General features: G+C 42.4%; 1 protein-coding gene across 3 annotated transcripts in view; it reads left to right on the forward strand.

Annotated features, from left to right (window-relative positions):
* The first annotated feature begins 3,303 nt into the window (after nucleotides 1–3,303).
* Nucleotides 3,304–19,874, forward strand: part of Slc35f5 (solute carrier family 35 member F5) — a 33,645-nt gene continuing 17,074 nt past the window's right edge. Inside the window, exons 1-8 of one of the 3 annotated variants that reach the window (XM_021648473.2) lie at nucleotides 3,304–3,518; nucleotides 5,024–5,114; nucleotides 5,243–5,384; nucleotides 10,108–10,251; nucleotides 12,188–12,250; nucleotides 14,787–14,868; nucleotides 16,316–16,506; nucleotides 18,422–18,503. In XM_021648473.2, the coding sequence (XP_021504148.1) occupies nucleotides 3,446–3,518; nucleotides 5,024–5,114; nucleotides 5,243–5,384; nucleotides 10,108–10,251; nucleotides 12,188–12,250; nucleotides 14,787–14,868; nucleotides 16,316–16,506; nucleotides 18,422–18,503 (868 nt within the window). In that variant the 5' untranslated portion in view covers nucleotides 3,304–3,445. Of the gene's footprint in view, nucleotides 3,519–3,764; nucleotides 4,047–4,123; nucleotides 4,255–5,023; nucleotides 5,115–5,242; nucleotides 5,385–10,107; nucleotides 10,252–12,187; nucleotides 12,251–14,786; nucleotides 14,869–16,315; nucleotides 16,507–18,421; nucleotides 18,504–19,874 lie in introns of those variants that run through there. The other 2 variants (XM_021648474.2, XM_021648475.2) reach the window with 2 other exon arrangements.

Genomic DNA, 19,874 nt, shown 5'->3' on the forward strand with positions numbered 1-19,874 from the left:
TCTGCCTCCCTGGATGCTGGGATGAAAGACATGTGCCACCACACCCAGTGTGATTTGTAGATTTAAAAGTAGGGTTCAACTATCAATTTAGAAACCTAATGTCTCAGGGCAAAATCATCTGTAATTTACTAGGCCTTAAAATTAAGTTGTAGCCTTTGAAACTGGTTATACTGGATAGTCAGTGGGAAAATAGGCTAATGCATGAATTTGATTTTATATTTTAGCACATATACTTTGGGAGGATTGCATTTTTCTAGACTGTGTTTCTGGGGATACTTTGAAAGTTGTCACACTCAATACCTGCAGATCTTAACAGATTATAACAGATTTCAACAGGCCTTTTACAGGGATCAACTTTGGAGAGTAAAAAGGAAATTAAAAAAAAGCTGAAGCCTGTGAAACTAGGAAAAGAGCTACAAGCATATAGGAATGGAGACAAGAAAAGAATTCTTTATACTGAAATGATCAAGAGGCAATAGGATGTTCAAGTTCACTTAAAAAGTATTAACTACCAGCTCAGTAATTGGTGCTATTCTGTACACAGTGGAGAACAGAACAAAAATCTTTGTTGTTATGGAAAATATATTTGAAAATGTACCATTGGGATTTTGTGGGAAGGAAAAGGAAATGACATGTTTCTTTTTAAACTTTTTTTTCTTCACAATTTATTCATTATATATCTCGATTAAAGCCCCCTCCCTAACCTCTCCCCAGTCCCACCCTCCCTCCCTCTTTCCCTTATCCACTTCCCTTAATACACTGAAAGGGGGAATTCTACAGTATTGCCATCTGTCCATAGCTTGTTAAGTCTCATCAGGACTGCCTGGATCTTCTTCTTCTGTGGCCTGGCAAGGCTGCATCATCAGGATCGAGTGATCACAGAGCAGTCAATGAGTTCATGATAGAGGCAGCCCCTGATCCCCTCACTCAGAGATCCTCATGGAGACTGAGCTGCCAATGGCCACATCTGAGCAGGGGTCTAGGTCCTCTCCATGCTTGGTTTTCCATAGGTACATTAGTCTCTGCAGGACTCCCTGGGTTCAGATCCTTTTGTTTTGTTGGTTTCTTTGTGGGAGACCATGTCACTCTATTCTCCTCTCTTCCTCCATAAGACTCCCTGTGCTCTGCCCATTGTTTGACCCTTAATCTCAGCATCTGCTTCGATCCCCTGTTGGGTGAGTCATTTCAGAGGACCCTCTATAGTAGGCTCTTATCCGGTTTCATCTCTTCCACTGCTTCTGGTGTCTATACTGTTTGCCATTCTGAATGAGATTTAAGTATCTTCCCTAGAGTCCTCCTTAGTGTTCAGCTTCTTTAGGTCTATAGACGGCTATCCTATATTATACGGCTAATATTCACTTATAAGTGAGTGTATATCATGCCTAGCTTTCTGTTTCTGGGTTATCTCACTCAGGATGATCTTTTCTAGTTCCATCCATTTGCCTATAAATTTTATGACTTCCTTGTTTTTAATAGCTGAGTAGTATTACATTGTATAGATGTTCGTTTCTAGAGTCTGGCTATTACAAATAAAGCTGCTATGAACACAGTTGAGCAAATGTCCTTATTGAATGGTGGGGCATCTTTTGGGTATATACCCACAAGTGGTATTGCTGGATCTTGAGGTAGCACTATTCCCAATTTTCTGAGAAAGCACCAGATTTATTTTCACAGTGATTGTACAAGTTTGCACTACCACCAGCAATGGAGGAGGGTTCCCCTTTCTCCACACCCTAACATGTGTTGTCATTTGAATTTTTGATTGTAGCCATTCTGATAGGTGCAAGATGATATCTCAGAGTTGTTTTGATTTGCATTTCCCTGATGACTTATCTCCTATATAATTAAGAGATGGAGCTGGCCAGGAATGGTGGCAGTTACTCTATAGCAGGAAGGTCATTTAAGTCCAGGAGTTTGAGAACAGTCATAGTAGACATTAAGAATACTAACAATGAGAAAAACTAGTGCTAGAATAAGATGATTTATGCCTATGGCCAAACTCCAACTATGTAGCATAGTAATTTCAAGTATATGCTATGCATAGTTTTTTTTTTCTACTCTGAATAAGTTTCCCCTAGCCCCCTTTTAAGAACTCCAAGAAGGCACATGTCTGGAGTCTTCCTGCACCTAATGTCCATTTACTATATTGTTCTTGGAAAGATGGATTAGATTTTAAACAGAACAGACAGTATGCTAAACTGCTTGATCTTAACTGAAAAGCCAAGCAAGTTGTGTTTGTGTGCAGGAGTGTACACCACAGAGGCCAGAGAGAATTAGGTGTACTGCTCATTCTGTCATTCTCCGGCTTACTCCTCTGCGAAGGATCTCTTGCTGAAACCCAACTGTCTACAATCAGGAAGCAGTGATCTTCCTCTCTGTCTCCTATCGTGCTGGGGTTACAAATGTGCACATGGCCGAGCCCAGCCTTTTACATGGGTGCTATGACTCTGAACTCAGGACCTCATGCTTGCACAGCAAGTACTTTTGCCTACTGAGTTATCTCTCCTGCTCCAGCATCGGGTTTCTCAATTACTGGAAGTGTTTGATGCTAGAATCTGACCAGATCACAAATGTTCATCTTATTTTTAGTCAGTAGACTATGTAGACAAAAAGTTAAAAGGAGGATGAACCACATTGTGACTATGTGAGCAAGAAAATTTTATTTCTTTGCCTCATTTGGTAAGAATGCTAAGAATGCAATGCTGGGTACAGAAGCCGTAAGTCTCCTGTTTGTTTTCTAAATACAATTCAGAATGCTGGCCAACTTTTTTATTTTATTTTGGATAAGGAAAAGGCCAGTGAGGGCCAGTGAGATGAGTAACCTGGCGTAGACAACTTCTAACACCAAGAACGAAGACCTAATTTAAGGACGAAAACGATCCAGGAATCCAAGGCATGCCAAGCCACTCCGCCTGTCGTTTTTAGAAAGAGCTACTGGAATAAGCTGCCTAAACTTCAGAGGAAACCAGAGGAAACGGTGCAGCCAGCTTTGGCTTCTGGGCGGGGCTGTGGGGATGACTGGCCGCCCTGCCAGGGCTGGACTCTCCGCTCTCCTCCCATCTTTTTTCCTCCGCGTTACCACCGTGTCCAATCCAGAAGGCTGCTGGCGGCCAGAGTCCACACCAGCGCAACAGCAGCCAGGAGCAGAGCCCTCGGGTCTGAAGTCGCGCCCAGCGTGACGGAACGCGAGCGCCTGCAGTCCTGGGGCCCGGGAAGGGGTGGTGGTGGGGGATGAGGCTGACTGGACGGGGCGGGGCCTGCCGGGCGGCCGGGGCGGGGCCTTGGGCTCACCACCCAGGCCTGGGGCAGATTTAGGGAGAGTTAACTTAGGGAAGCGGGGGCGGGGACGGAAGAAGTGACGGTAGAGCTTGGCTGGTTGACACACTGAGTTACGGCGAAGGCGTCACCTAGTTGATGGACAAGCTGGGGGCCTAGGGTTTCTAGGATGGGGTCCAGGAGCTCTGGAGCGGTTCCGGTCTGCGGAGTGGGCGGCCAGGCCCGGAGGCGGAGCTTGACTGGTCGGTCTTCTTGCAGCGTAGCCTAGCTAATGGGCGAAGGCGTGTCTAGGTGGGGCACAGGCCGGGGGCGGGGCCTGCTGGCTGACAGGCCAGGGGGCGGGGCCTGCTGGCTGACAGGCCGAGGGCGTAGCTGGCAGTGGGCGGGGCCTGGCTGGCTGACAGGCCGGGGGCGGGGCCTGGCTGGCTGGCCGGCCGGGGGCGGGGCCTGGCTGGCTGACCGGCCGGGGGCGGGGCCTGGCTGGCTGGCCGGCCGGGGGCGGGGCCTGGGCCGCGGCCGCAATCCGGGCCTCCGGGACTCTGGCTGCCAGCGCCCTTAGGTGGCCCGGGTCACTCCCCTGTGTCCGGCCGGGTGCGGGCCTGGCCGACAGCTTGGTCCGGCGCCGAGGGCCAGCGCGGCTTCCGAGGTTGGGCCTGCCGCGCGGCGGGATGCTGGAGTCTGCGCGCGCGGTGTGAGGCGGCGGCGCGGGCGGGCCGGGCCGGGGCCGCTCATGGTGCCGCCACGACTCCACCGAGGGGCAGGAAGGCCAGGTAGGCGGTGGGCCGGCGTCCGCGGCCGTGGAGGACGGGTCAGAGTCCTCTCGCCGCGCTCGAGGCGACGCGCTGGGTCTCCTCGCGTCCGTCCCTCACCGAGGGGAAGCCTCCCTGTCCCAGCTGTCGCCCGTCGTCCTCGGGACTGCGGCGGGGGCGCAGGGACCGGGCGGGTGGGGAGCGAGGACGACCCTCGCCCTCACGTGAGGTGAGTAGTCCATCACTTCCTGTCGGCGAGCCGAATCCGCTGGAGATGGGGGATAAGGACACTTTCCGATGCTCGCGCGTGCGTGTCTGGAGGGCCAGGGGCGGTTGCCCTGAAGTGAGAATCGAGAGTTCTGTTTATGAGACTTCGTGGATCTGTTTATGGCACTCTAATGTGCCATATGTTGAATCGTGCTTTTTACCCGCCTGGTACCCAGGACCTCTGAATATAATGTATATATATTCGGGGGGATGTTGGGTAGGAGCCGGTTTCATGTATCTGAAACTGGCCTCCAACTCACTTTGTAGCTCAGGATAACCTTGCACCTCTTATTTTTCTACCTTACAGTCATGCACCACCACACCTGGTTTATGCTGGGAAAGAACTCAGCTATACGCATACACTCTGACACCTGGGCTACACCCCAACCTGTTTTTGTTTGTTTTGTTGTTTTTTGTTATATGGTTTCGTTTCGAATGCTGGCCTTGAACTCACTATGTATTCTGAATGACCTTGAACTTCTGATTCTCCTGTCCCCCTGTTTCCCAAGTGCTAGGATTATGGGCATGTGCCACTGTGCCCAGTCTGGGAAGAGTTTGGGAGTGCAACCCAGGAACTCATGCATGCTAAGCCAGCATTGTACCACTGAGCTATGTGCAGAGTGTGGCTTATGCTGAACACATTTGATAGTCTTTGAAGGTGAAGAGTGAAAAAAAGATGTGATCTTACACTTGAAATTTTCCTAAGCACAGTTTCTGTGGTTCTGTTTCAGGTGGGCTGAGTTCTTCATCTCCGTTTAGACTGAGATCTGCCAGGTTTTCAGGCTTTGCGTTTGAGGATCTCAGAGAAGCCCTGGTAACAAGGTAAGTTCTACATTTCATCGTAAGCCCAGACTAGCAAATGTCTCTTGTTTTCTTGTACCAGATTTCTGGTTTTTCCGTGGTTCTTCTAAAGGAGACTCTAATGAGATCTTTGTTTTCTAAATTAACAGACTACAAATGGTTTGTGTATTTATCATGAACCGCGTGAATTCCCAGAACAGTGGCTTCAGTCAGCGCAGGCGAATGGCCCTGGGGATAGTGATTCTCCTGCTGGTTGACGTGATCTGGGTGGCATCCTCAGAACTCACCTCGGTATGTATTTCTCCACCGATGATGTTGCACTGGGATAGAATTAGCGCTGACCTATGGCATTTCACTAATGATGTTGCCTTAGGATAACGGTGCCAACCTGTAGTATTTCTTGTCAGTGCCTCAGAATTCTAACAGAATTTTAAGAGTTGTTGAATTCTTTGTTTTTCTTTGGTACTGAATTAGTGTCGTTTCAGGTGAAAATTGAGATGATGCTCTTTGTTGTTTCCTAAAGTTAAAAAAGCTTTTGTATGTGTTATTTATGTCTCTCTGTATGTGCATGTGGGCACACATACCCATGTAGGCCAGGAGGGGGCACCTGAGTCCCTGGAACTCAGGTGCAACTGTTAGCCTCCCACCATGGGTGCTGGCGACTGAATTCTAAGGAGCAGGGAGCTCTTTGAACCATGAAGTCATTTCTACAGTTCTACCTACAGTTTTCTTAACATTTGTAGGAAACATTGCACAGAATATATTTTCTTACTACATTAAGGTAGCTTTGTTTGTATCAAAATTGAATTTATTTCTTCACAAGTACTGCTTCTTAGTGAATAAACATTGAGAGACAGTCTTTTACGATCCAATAGGAAGTAAGTGTCTGAGTATAGCTTAGTGGAGTGTTTGCTACACACAAATACATTTGAAAAAGAATGTATTTTTGGAAATGTAAACATGAATCACCACATTTTTTTCATGTACAAGTAATTGTTATCCACATGCATTCATTGGTGAAGCCACATGTATGTGTTTGCTGATTCACACATTTTTATGACATTCACAGTGTATTATTGGGTTCAGTTAAGCTTTTTCTTAATTGTTGTCCCATTTGTAGTAATGTGGTACTTTGAAACGATAAGCTAATTTTACTTTGTATTTGTATACTTCTGTTTGGTTAATGATCTTTGTAAGAAGACAAGAATTTGTTGTTGATAATTTTCATTACATTTATTTATTTTTACTTATTTAGAGTAAGTGTGTATCGGGGCACGCCCATGTGGCAATCCAAGAACAACGTGTGGAAGTCATTTTCTCCTTTTACCCTTTGGGTCTGGGGTTCCATTTCATGCTGTTAGGATTGGTAGCAAGGGGCATTCCCTCCTGAGCCAGCTCACTGTCACAACCTTTCTTTTTAATCACATTGGGCTTTCATACGGCAGTCATAAGGAAACAGACAAGAGGAAACTTATTGTTTATAAAATGGATTTAAATGTCAGAATAGCCATTTGATATCCTGGATCTCACATCACAACTAAGTAAATAGCTGAGGTTATGTCTTGTGAATAAATAAACTTGCCCTTCTGGGATTAGGCTCTAGAACACCACAGACCCTTTGTTTTTCACTTGAAATGTCCTTTTAGATTAATACTCCATAATTTTGCTTCAGAGAAATTTCCTTAATGTTGACAGGGTCCTAACCCTAACTTTTAGATTTTGCAGGATTAAATATATAGTTTTTTTTTTTTTTTTTTTTTTTTATCACACAAGAAGCTGGGCATAGTGACACAAGCCTTTAAAATCCTAGCACTTAGGAGGCAGAGGCTGGCAGATCTTTGTGAGTTCCCAGGCTAGCTTCATCTACATAACGAGACAGTGATACTTGTTCCCTGACTCCTGCTGCGCCCCTGCCAGAAGGAAGGCTTTAGACTAAGGAAGCAGTATGTTAAATTATAATCTAGCAGTCTATATCTAAAGGCTAAAAAAAGTTCCACCAACTTGCTTCTGACAATTATTTCACAATTTATGTATGTACTGAATCACTATATGGTATACAGTAAATATATTTTAGGGTGTTTTTTTGCTTATTCAGTTTTTAGTATTTTCTTTTGACAGTTTCTCCTGTGTAGCCCAGGCTGGTCTGGAACTTACAATGCAGCCCAGTCAATGTCTTCTTATGTGTTGGGAGTACATGAGTGCCTGAGTGTACACAACTGTAGCTTTCATTTGTCAGATCTACTTCATTAAAGCTAGAAAACAAATCAGTTTTAAACACGCATGCTTTAGTGGAAAAAAATCTATAATTTTGTTATTGTAGAGCATATGTAACAGGTATAAAAGTTTAGCCAGGTAAACATAGCAGACTTTTGAGACAGAGTGTTTACCCCATGGGCAGAAGGCCAGAGTTTGGATCCCTAAACCATATAAAACTAGGTAGGTAAGGTGGCCTCCTGTAATTCCAGCACCCAGGAGACAGGCAAGGACCTCAGGGACAAACTGTCCAGCTAGACTAGCTGGAATTTTTAAGCTACAGGTTCAGGGCTAGTCCTTGCCTCAATAAATAATGTAGGCAGGAATGGAGAAAGATGCCTAAGGTCAGCTTCAGACATCTGCACACACACATGTACACACATGCACTCATACACATATGCACACCACAGACACACTAGAGACACATACACATGAAAAGGGAGAGACTAAGATGGTGTAATAAATCCCCATGACTCATCACTTTAACAGCCTTTAACAGTCTTTCTAATCCCATCAACCATGTTCATAATATGTTTCCTGGAATATTTAATGCAAATTCTCACTATATAATTTCTTTCCTACTTATATTACAGTGAAAATCTCATTGTTCTTATTTTAAAAACATAATTAATGCTATTAACATACCTAACAAAATTAACTATCATTCATTAAAATCACATGATAAGCAGTTCATAGTCATATTTTTCTTGATGTATCATGATCTCTCTCTCTCTCTCTCTCTCTCACACACACACACACACACACACCCCAGTTAGGATCTAAACAAGGACCCACACTGCTTTTGTTGAACAGTTAAAGTGTAAGCCACTCCCTTTTTTCTTCTCCTTTGTGTATTGAAGAAACTAGGTCATTTGTTCTGTGAGACATATTGCCTCTTTGGTCTTGCTGATGGCTTCCTTGTCCTGTCCTTTAACTTGTTCTTTCACTTCATATAAAATATAGTCAGGCATAAAGTCTTGATTTTGGTTCAGTTTTTAGTCAAGAATATCTTGGTAGCACTCAGTACTCTCTGTGACATCAGGATAGAAGGCATGTAATGGCTGCACAGCTGTTTGGGGTGACACCAGTGTTAAGTAGTATAAAGTTCATCACCAGGACAGTGAGATGGCTCAGTAGGTAGAGGTGCTTGTCACCAAGACCAACTGCCTGAGTTTGTCCAGAGACTGTAGCACTTGATTTTAAAGCTCTACTTTATTTGGGGTGTTTAGGCCTCAACCTCTCTTCCAACCTCCAGCCCTTCGTAGGAAAGAGGTTAGTGAGGAGAGAGGGCGCCTTTACTTCTGGCTGTGTAGAGTCAATGAGCCGTTAAAGGCTATATCCTAATCTCCATCAACTGCAGATACAGCCAGCAGTCTGATCCAAGTCACTATGCCCTGAATTATTTCTTTCTGTCTGTCTGCTTCAAACTGTCACACCGTCCATTTGTGTGGTTTCTCCAAACTGCTACACGCCACACACCAACACCAAATGCCACTAACTTCTCTTTCTCAGCTCTCGTATCATACTGCCCTAACTTTCATTAATAGGACTCCCTTCAGGTTGGCTTTGGGATACTTCTCTCATGACCTCAGCTTTATCTCATTTGCTATCTGGCTCAAGATGATCCAGGCTCATTCTGTAACTTTCTTTCCTCAGCCCCAGATTTGACCTTTGCCCCTAAGAGCTATAGTTTCTTTAGTGGGAAATAGTCCAGACTGCCATCTGGGTCTTAGAGCTGCTTATTTCTCCTGACTTGTCATCTTTCTAGGTGCATGTAACTGGGTTTTGTTGCTGCTGTTATTGTTTTCTAGTTGGCAAAATAAAAATATGCTGAGTTTTCACACAATTAAAAAGAAAATTACACATTAAAAAGTTTTTGTACTAATATTAAAATTTTATCATTTTCTTTATACAACAATCTGTTTTATTTCCTTCATGTCATTTCTTTGGCATGGGCTGAGTTTTCCTCAGCTTAAGGGTAGTCTTTGAAAGTCAGGTGTGGTGATGAGGGCATGGTGATGTGTGCTTGTAATCTCAGTGCTGGGGAGGCCAAGACAGGCAGGCCCCAGTGGCCAGCAAGTCTACTCAGTGAGTTCTGGGCCAGTGAGAGACCATGTCTCACACAACAGATGTGTTGAAAGATGACAGCAGGGCTTGTCTTTCTGACCTCCACATGCATGGGCACACACAGGCCTACCCACAAATGTGTGCACATCCCCCCACAATCTCTCTCTCTCTCTCTCACACACACATAGAGACAGAGACAGAGACAGAGACAGAGAGAGAGAGAGAGAGAGAGAGAGAGACTGAGAGAGAGACTGAGAGACAGATAGAGAACCTCTAGGGAAACTTCTATTACCCTACACCTGTTCTTTTTCCTTTTGGTAACTTTCATGGCAGCCTGAACCTTCTGTGTGGTGCTTAGCACATTTCTTCATGGATGTGTCTCCTCAGGAGCACAGATGACTGCTTTAGTTTTCTTCAGCTCCTAACACAGATGCTTTTGCATAATAGGTTTTCAGTGGATGTATTGAAACTCCCTTCCTCCAGCCTTTTTTATGTGGTTGTTACTGCTTCATTTGACAATATTACCTCTTGTAAGCTAGGAACATACAGTATTCAGAGATGAATTTAAAGTATTTTTATCTCTTTGGTCTTCCCTACTCACATGGTCTTCTAAAGAGTTAAAGATGATAAGATGGAGATTGGCAGAGAGATTTTTAAACATCTTAAGGTTGTTTGTGTAATATTTTCTCTACAGTATGTCTTCACGCAGTACAACAAGCCATTCTTCAGCACCTTTGCGAAAACGTCCATGTTTGTTCTGTACCTTTTGGGCTTCATTATTTGGAAGCCTTGGAGGCAACAGTGCGCGAGAGGGTTTCGAGGAAAGCCTGCTGCTTTTGTAAGTTTTAGATTCTGTCTGTTAAGTGTTTCTTTAAAAAGTTTAGTGGTATACCAGTTTTCCAAAAGTCAGATTTTTAAATTGTTCATTGGAGTATGTAATGGTAGAATATTTAAAAAAAGCCAGACTATGGTGGCACACACCTTTCATCTCAGCACTCAGGAGGCAGAGGTAGGCAGATTTCTGAATCTGAGGCCAGCCTGGTCTACACAGCAAGTTCTAGGATAGTTAGGGCTATGCAGAGAAATCTTGTTTCAAATATACCAAAAGCCAGACCCCAAACCAACCAACAAACCAATAAACAAAAAGAACAAATAAAACCTATTTGTGTATTTTATTTTTAAGATTTATGTATTTGTGTGCATGTGAGAAAGAAATGGAGTCAGAGACAGACAGACAGACAAACAGAGAGAATGAGAATATGCTCACGCGTGCAGGCAGGCGTGAGTGCATAGAGGCCAGAACCAGTGTCCATCCCATAGAGCTAGAGTTAACAAGCATTTATATGAAGCTTTGCTTGTTAATGGGTGCTCAGATGAGCTCCTACCACGATTCTGGAGGAAGCAATTCTAAGCATTGACTCACCTCTTTAGCCCATGTCTAAAAATTTAAACGTATACTTCCAACTTGGCATCAGAATATCTTGTGAGGAATCAAAGTGTATGCCACTTTCTATCCCGTTTCTTCTGATATCTTTGAGTTGTTAATAATTGTTGAAGTAGCCTGTGTCAACTTTTATGGAGAGGATGAAGAAAGGAAGGATTAAGAACACTGTCAAATGTCTTTAGTCATTTGCAGATTGTAATTAGTTATAAAGTTAATTGTAGAATAAACTAATTCAGTTTCATACATTAAGTAAAAGTTTTTTATTTCAAGATGTCAGGAATTTGGCTAATTAAATGATGTTCTTTCATTGATTTTTGTAAGGAGCTCATTCACAGTGTTGATAAATATGGTAGTTTATGTAGAATAAACTACCATACACATTATCATCTGTGTAATAGACACCTTACATTTTTAAGAAGGAAGAGTATAAAAGTGTCATTTCTATTCACTCTTTAAAATATTATTTTTCTTTTTCCAATTCTGAAGTAAATATGTGTATGTAACATCAAATTTTAGCCATTTTCTTCCCTTTTATTGTTACAAAATTGATGTAATATCAGATTTATCATTTGGACAATTTTTTAATATATAGTTTAGTTGCACTAAGAGCAATTGCTTTGCTGTGCACTGTCAGTCTCTAGGACTTATCATTCCAAACAGAACCTCTATGCTCTTTGAACAAGAACTTCTAACCTTTCTAACCTCAAATATTCTTTTAAATCAAGTTTTATTAGAACACAGCAAAGAAAAAAACATTCCCAGTTTCTCCTTCTCTAGGTCCTAGTTACCATGATCTAATTTTCTGTTTGTTTCTGCTAGTTTGTGTGGGTTTAAATAGCACTTTCTTGGTAGAGTAACATGGGTTATGAAATGGAGTCATACTTTCACAGTACTAAGTAGCTCCTAGAGTCTGTACCAGTCCCTGAGCTCTGTGAGAGACTGCTTCACGTCAGGCCTTGTCTCATGACAATCCTGAAGACATTGCTGTCTTCTTTCACTAACTCATCCATCTTTCTCTGCATGTCTGAAATATTACAACAGTCAGTGTAATGAAAAGCGTTTGAACTTTAGCCTTAGATGACTCACTGAGGTTTTAATCCAGGCTCGGCTCCTTTGATGAAACAGCCAGCCTCAATTTCTTCATCAGGACAGACAAGATGATAAGGGCTACTCTGCATGGCTGCACCCTTGGCATTGGCCGCTGTTATTGAGAACAATAGTTAGCTGCATATGTTTCTTTTGGATTTTTGTTTGTGTACACTTGACTATCTGAGTAGTCAAGCATGATGACGAGCTTCCGTGAACTTTATGCCCTATTCTTCGTATTTAGTTTGCAGATGCTGAAGGTTACTTTGCTGCTTGCACAACAGATACAAGTATGACTAGCTCTTTGGTAAGTGCTCCCTTTCTTGTACAGCCATAGCAGGAAGAGCCCAGACAGCTTTGATGATACCCTGTTTATAAAGGAGATACAGCTCAGTATTGTGTGCTCTCAAGGGAATCACTTTGACACTTCCTTAGGGAGACTGAGGGCCTAGAGTTACCTAGAGTTCAGGTCAGCTGCCTCTGAAGAAAAAGGGACGGGGAGCTAGTTACTGAAGGAAAATAAGAGAGCACAGGCCAGGCCCGTGGATCTACCAACTTTCAACTTAATGCCCATCAACATTACCATTTGTAAACAAGAATTGGTGCTCGACACTGAGAATAAGCAAACTTCATTCACTTATTATACAGTGTTTGTTTGTTTGCTTGTTTTTAACATTTATGTTGTTATTTTGTCTGTGTTTGTATATGCACATGTGTGCCACAGTTTGCATGTAGAGGTCAGAGGATGACTTGGGAGTTGTCTATCTCTTTTCGCCATCTGAGTTCTGGGGATCAACGTAGGTCGTCAGGCTAGTACGGCAAGTGCCTTTACTTGCTGAGCCATCTCACTGGCCCTTCTAATACAAGTTTTTAATATGCCCTTGTGTCGTTGTTGTTTGTTTGCCTGCGTTTTAACTAGGTTGTGTGTCAGACAGGTTGGCAGCTACTCTGAAGACTTTATGAGACTTGGAGAAAGAGCTATTTGCTCTTTGAGATCTTAAGCATCAGCAAGATAATGTAAAATTGTTTGCCTTGCTCTGGATGCAGGTGCTGACTAGTCTAATGGTGTTTGCTTTTGTCTCTAGGATAGATAAATCAAATTTGTCTAGGCCAAATGATATAATAAAAAGTGGCTCTGAGCATGGTGGTGCATACCTTCAATCCCAGCTCTAGGGAGGCAGAGGCAGATGGATCTCTGTGAGTTCAAGGCCAGCCTGGTCTACAAATCTTCCAGGGCTCTGCTACACAGAGAGAAACTGTGTCTCAAAAAACAAAGAAACAAACAAACAGAAAGTTACAGGTAGCAAAAAGACAATTTCAAGTTTTAGATCTCATTGACTTAGTTTACCGAATATATTTTGTTTTCTGAATATGTTGTGTTGTCATTGTTCTGAACTAGTTTTAAAAGAGAGATCAAAGAAAATTTTATAAATTTAATTAAAAAAGAAAGTTTGATTGGGAGAATTATGCTTTAAATAGCAACATTTGTAAAAATGTCAAGACATTTGGGGCTTGTAGCAAAATTTTGTCCACTGCGTGGTTGTTTTTGTAGTTGTGCTTCCAGGATGGCTCCTCTAAGATACCTATGTTCCAAAGTTATTTTGAGGCTAAAGAACAGGACATTTTAGCTGTTCTGTATGGTAGCCTTTCCCCTCTGTCCTTTAATCACTGAAAGGATTGCTGGTTGGGATGCAGGTGGTAGCTCAGTTGGTACAGTCCTTGCCACACAGGCAGGAGCACCTGAGTTCAGTCTTCGCCACCTACATAAAAAGCTAGGTGTGGTAACAGGAGTTTGTAATCCCAGCAGTGAGGGGAGGGAGCAGGAAGATTGCTGAGGCTCCATGGCCAGCCAGCCTGAAGGTGAGAGGGTTTCAAAAACCGAGGTGGTCAGCTCCTGAAAACCAGTAATGGAGATTCATCTCTGGCCTCCATACCTTTACCCATACAAACATGTGCATTTCCTACTCCTAACCCGCCCCACACCCAAAAACAGATTTATGTTGAACTTTATGTGTAGTAAAACAATTGGACAAGTACAGATAGGCTGTATGTTTGAATCTCTGACCCGTAGCTTCCTTTCCCATTAGACTGCATGATTATGGGAAAGAAACTTTGTTTACTTACCGTTATTCGTAGGACTTAGAACAGTGCTTGTTTAGGAAGTGCTCGGAAGGTTCTGTTCTGTTCTGCTTGTGGGAGAGGCACGGGCTCACAGTGCTACCTGGGCTGGCTCCATGCCCCATCCTCCTCAGCCGCCCAGGCAGCGGGAGTGCACTGTGCACCTTCTCCAGCCAGCATGCTGTATGTGCGTGTTCGAAGAATGAAAAGAGGCAGAACATTTTCTGTTGCCTAAGAGAGGTGTGCTTTTATGATATAGAGGTATTGGTTCTCAGAATGTGCCAAAGATACCATTTTTCATTTCTAAACTTTAAATTTTATTTTATTTATTATTATTATCAATTGAGGGCATAGGGAGGTGTGTGTGTGTGTGTGTGTGTGTGTGTGTGCAAGAGGGGGTTAGAAGACAGTTTTGAGGAGTGGGCTCTTTCCTTCCACTGTGGTTTTCTGGGATTAAATGCAGGTTGTTAGGTTTACAGAGAAAGCACTTTGGCCTGTTGAGCCCTCGTAGCTGACATTGCTACTTAAAAATGATTCTCTGTGTCCTTGTGCCTGGGTGGCCTGATTGAGTGTCCTTTCCTAGTCTTTAGGGAAAGTGGTGCTGACTAGATAGATGTGCTAGGGAATAGCCATGTTGTCATGGTTCTTTTTCAGTTAAATTCTGACCAACAGATTGGCTTTAGATTTTGCTGCTTATGTTTGTTTCTGTTTGCATTATGTTCCAGAGTGAACCTCTGTATGTACCTGTGAAGTTTCATGATCTTCCAAGTGAGAAGCTCGAGAGCACAAATATTGGGCCTGAAAAAAGTGAGTCAAGCTTAGGGTTCCATGCTTGAGAAAGGGCAGAAATTTAGCTTCCTTTAAGCCACCATGGGCTCACAGAGGCCACATGGTGTCCTGACTTGTGTGGGGATTGACATGGTCTTCAGTCTTCTGAAATGTAATTGCATTGTGAATCAGATAAAATATAACTTCTGTATTAATTCAGTTAGAAATATTTTCCAAATAGCAGGCAGCTCCATGGTTTTATCATTATTACATATAAGTAAACATATATTCGTATGAATATATATATATATAAATAATTTTCTTTATTCATTTCTCTTTGAGATAGGATCTCCTGTAGCCTAGGCTGGCCTCAACCTTACCATGTGTGAAGGATGAGCTTGAACTTCTGGTCCCCCTATCTCTGTGTCTTGGATACTAGGAATTATAGTACGTACTGTCATGCTTGGTTTAGTCAGTGCTGGGGAATGGAACCAGGAGTCCAGCTATTCAAGCACTCTGTCAGTGGAGCCTCAGTTCCAAACATATGTATATGCTTTCTATTTATTTATTTAAATGAGGAGTGTTGTCATAAACATGTCCTCAAATGCCCAAATATAATACAAATATTACAAGAGTTTTGCTAGTTCTGTGAATTTGTTTTTCTGTTTTTGTTTTGTTTTGTTTTGTTTTGTTTTGTTTTGTTTTGTTTTTAGACAGGGTTCTCTGGCTGTCCTGGAACTCACTTTATAGAACAAGCTGAACTCGAACTCAGAGATTCACCTGCTTCTGCCTTCTGAGAGCTGGGATTAAAGGTGTGCACCACTACCTCCTGTCTCTGTTTTTTCGGAGTGTCAGCCACAGTATAAGGCACAATGTTCATCTGTTACTCTTTTTTGCAAGGCATGAGACTGAAGAGAAATGTTCTGAATGCTTGCCTAGGAAAATAATTCTCACAAATTAGCTAGCCATGAAGAATAATCAAAATGTTTTGCTGTAAATGCTAAAATAATAGGAATGGTAAATTTCTGAACCAGGTGGCTGTGTATATACACAACTGTAAACCTTATGTTGGACTTTTAATAATTTTAAATTCTTTAAAAATTTTAAACTACTTTTTAAATATATCTTGTATGCCTGTTTAGAGGTCAGAGTACAACTTATGAGAGTCAGGTCTGTCTTTCCACTGTGTGGGTTCTGGGGGATCAACTCAAGTCACCAGGCTTGGTGGTAGGTGTTCCCCACTGAACCATCTTGCCCGCCCTAATTTAAACTCTTTAAAACAGTTCAGAGATGAAATCATTTTTTCCCATTAGCTCTTTGGAGAGAGAAAAGCTGCCCTAGGTAATAATATAAGTACTGTTTTTAATCGTCTTACTTTGATTATAGGTGAATGGAACAGTTCACATTTATTTTTAAATTAAACACTGGTTAGTTTTTGTTGACTATGAGGGCACATTTAATGTTTTGTATTTGTTTTCTATTTTAGCTCCCAAAAAGTCCCGTGTAAGGTTCAGCAATATCATGGAGATTCGACAGCTCCCATCAAGCCATGCATTAGAGGCTAAGTTGTCTCGAATGTCTTATCCTACTGTGAAAGATCAAGAATCCATACTGAAGACCGTAGGGAAACTGACTGCAACCCAAGTAGCAAAAATTAGCTTTTTTTTTTGCTTTGTGGTAGGTATTTTTTTTTTTTTAAGATTTATTGTTGTTGTATATGTCTATGCTGTGTGAGTGGAAGGAGGTTGGTACAGCATGTGTGTAGAGGTCAGAGGACAGTTTGAAGAAGAAACACTTGGGGGAGTTCTGGGAATTGAACTCGGGTCACCAGGCTTCCATGGCCATGCTCTACCACTGAGCCAGCGCCCTGTTTTCTTGGCTACATATTTAAGATGGCGTATATACCATCTTATATAGACCATATTTAAGATGGTGTATATACTATACCAACACTGCGGTATTGAAATGTAAGGCTACCAGAGATCTTGATTTTTTTTTCTTTTAACTGCTGTCTGAGATGTTAGAATATCAAACTCAGTAAATAGTTATTATACCTCAAAACAATTAGACGTTAAGGTTGGAAAGACAGTTCAGCAGGTAAAATGCTTGCCTTGTGAGCACAAGGTCCTGTGTTTCATTGCAGGGCCCCATAGAACAGGTGGATGTGATGCCACACACTTGTAATCCCAGTGCTAGGGGGTTAAGAGCATGATTCCTGGGGCTCAGGGAGCAGCCAGCCTTGTTTCCTCAGTGAGTTCCAGGCCAGTGAGGTACTCTATCTTAACAAATGAGGGCAGCACCCAGAGGATGATGGCCACAGTTCAGCTCTGGCTTCTACATGCATGTGCATACACAAAGTGCACCCACACAAAGAGATGTGAAGAGAAAACACAGCACCTAGAACACAGCACCTGTCCACACATCCCCACACATGCACACATTTGGTACATTTGAAATTTATTACTGCAGGGTAGGCATGCCATCCTTGGCATCTTTACATGAATGTGGATCTGAAGTCAGGTCCAAATGATTGCATGCAAGCACTCTCCCTCACTAAACCATCTGTCCAGGCCCTGTAGGTTTTAATGTCAGAGAATTCCCCCAAATATGAATTTGAATTTGACTTGGATAATAAAGTATGAACAGTGCATGAATAAATAAATGTTAAACTTGATTTTATATTCTCTCTCTCCTTTACTCTGTTTCACACACACACCATCTCTGAATGCTGATTTTTTATTTTTAAATTGCGTGTGTGTATGTGTGTGTGAGCAGAATGTGCATGTTTCTGGGACGAACAGACCCCCTGTAGCTGGAGTTAAAGGAGTCTCTGAGGCAAGCATTGTGGGTGATGAGAGCAACTCGTCCTCTGCAAGATCTACAAGTGCACTGAACTGCTGAACATCTCTCCAGCTCTGAATGGTTTTTTTAAACCAACTTTTGTTAGTTATTTTTTTTTTTGTTGGTGGTGGTGCTGGGGCTTGAAGCCAGGATCAGTGCATACTAAGCAATGCCTGGTTTATTCATTTATTTCTATTGCAACTTAAACTATTGTCTTTTGAGACAAGGTCCCACTAGCATAGGCTAGTTTTCAACTTGTGGAACTTGTAATACTCCTGCCCTTTAGTGCTGAGGTCACAGGTGTGTGCCCCTGTGTCTGGCCTATGTAGTGTCTGCAAGGAATGGGATAGCAAGGTCTTAGATACGATTGTTAATACTAGTCCTTATTGGGGGGCGTGGAATTATTTTTCCTTCAAAAAACAGCTTTTGAAACCACGTATGGGGCCTGGAGAGATGGCTCAGGGTTAGGAGCACATACTGCTCTTGCAAAGGACTAGGGTTAGTTCTCACACCTACACTTTCGTTGAAGGGATCTGATACCCTCTTATGGCCTTAGCTGTCACTGTGTGCAAGCTCCCATCCTCCAACACACACACATGCACACACACACACACACGATTATCTTAAAAAGAAAACCAAGCCTCATTCCATAACAGTGCTTATGAGGGTGGGGAAAGGAACTATAAATTGGACTGACAGATATATCTAGCTTTCATGAGATTTCATTTTCTTTTTTATTGTTGTTGTTTAGTGGTTTTTGGCAAATTTGTCATATCAAGAAGCACTTTCAGATACACAAGTTGCCATAGTGAATATTTTGTCTTCAACTTCTGGTAAGAAATGTATCTTCAAAATCTGCGTTATGAATTGATGCATGAATTTATAGTGGTATTTATATTATGTAGACACAATTCTATCTTCTCAGTGCTTAGTTTTGCCATACCTTAGTATATTATAATTATAATAATAACAATTATTAATATCTCGTGGGGAGGCTTGTTACTGAGACTCCTAGTGTCCAGCTCTGGCTGGTTTACTGTGTAGCCCAGGCTGGCTTTGAACTTGTGGCAATCATCCTGCCTGTGCCTGTCTCCATGCAGGATTACAGGCATGCACAACCACGTTCGCATGGTTACAGTTTGCTGCCTGAACTTTATGCTATTGGTGATCCTTCAAGTACTTTATAGTTCTTCGTTTGGCTGTTGTTCTTTTTGTTCAGTGTTGGGGATCAAACCTGGGCCTGTGGATGCTGGACACTCACTTTCCCATGAGCACATTGCTGGCCCTCTGTGGTTTTTATCCTGAAATACATGAACATTTTCTACGTGCTCCCTACCGTGGCCCCTTGAGGGTTTTGTTGGTTTGTTTGTTTTTTTTTTTGTTTGTTTGTTTTATTTATTTATTTTTTGTCAGCGTTTCTCTGTGTAGCCCTTTCTATTCCTGAACTCACTCAGTAGACCAGGCTGGCTTCTGTCTCCCAAGTTCTGGGATTAAAGGCGTGCACCACCACACCTGGCCTTCTGTGATTTTTATTCTGCATTCTCCTGTGATGGTAGTCTCATCCTTCATATTTCCTCTTCAGAGATCTTTTTCTAGATCCTTTTGGCTAAATGCCATTGCTTATTTCATATCTAAAATTTGCACTGTAATAGGTGCTTTATTTTTAACACTGACTCACCTTCCAAATCTGGAAGATAAAAGAAGTATTTTTGAAGCTGCAGAAATAACCTTAGAACATGGGCATGACTGTGATGAGATCACGGAATTACTCTGCAGGCTCAACTTCATACTTACTAGTTTAAAAATAAGTAGGCCTACCCTTATCTGTACTGTTGGAGTTAGTGTGGCTTAGTTTGGAGACTGTTCTTAATCTGACCTTTGGACATTTCCATTTAAGTTAATGCAGTATTAATTGTTTGAAAATAGCAAAACAGTTCGCTTAAATGTTAGGTCTGTACCCAGGCATGGTGGCATATGTCTTTAGTCCCAGCACTCAGAAGGCAGAAGCAGGTGCATATCTACATGAATCTGAGGCCATCCTGATCTACAGAGTAAGTTCTAGGACAGCCATGTCTACACAGAGAAACCCTGTTAAACAAACAAAGAAAAAAGTTAGGTATGTGACTTACTCATGTCACCCTTGGTAGCAATGGTAAGGACCACGGGAGGCAGGTAAACTTACCAGCTTCTTCTGACCTTCGTTT

Source organism: Meriones unguiculatus, chromosome 18 (assembly GCF_030254825.1).
Source record: "Meriones unguiculatus strain TT.TT164.6M chromosome 18, Bangor_MerUng_6.1, whole genome shotgun sequence".
Taxonomy (NCBI): Eukaryota; Metazoa; Chordata; class Mammalia; order Rodentia; family Muridae; genus Meriones; species Meriones unguiculatus.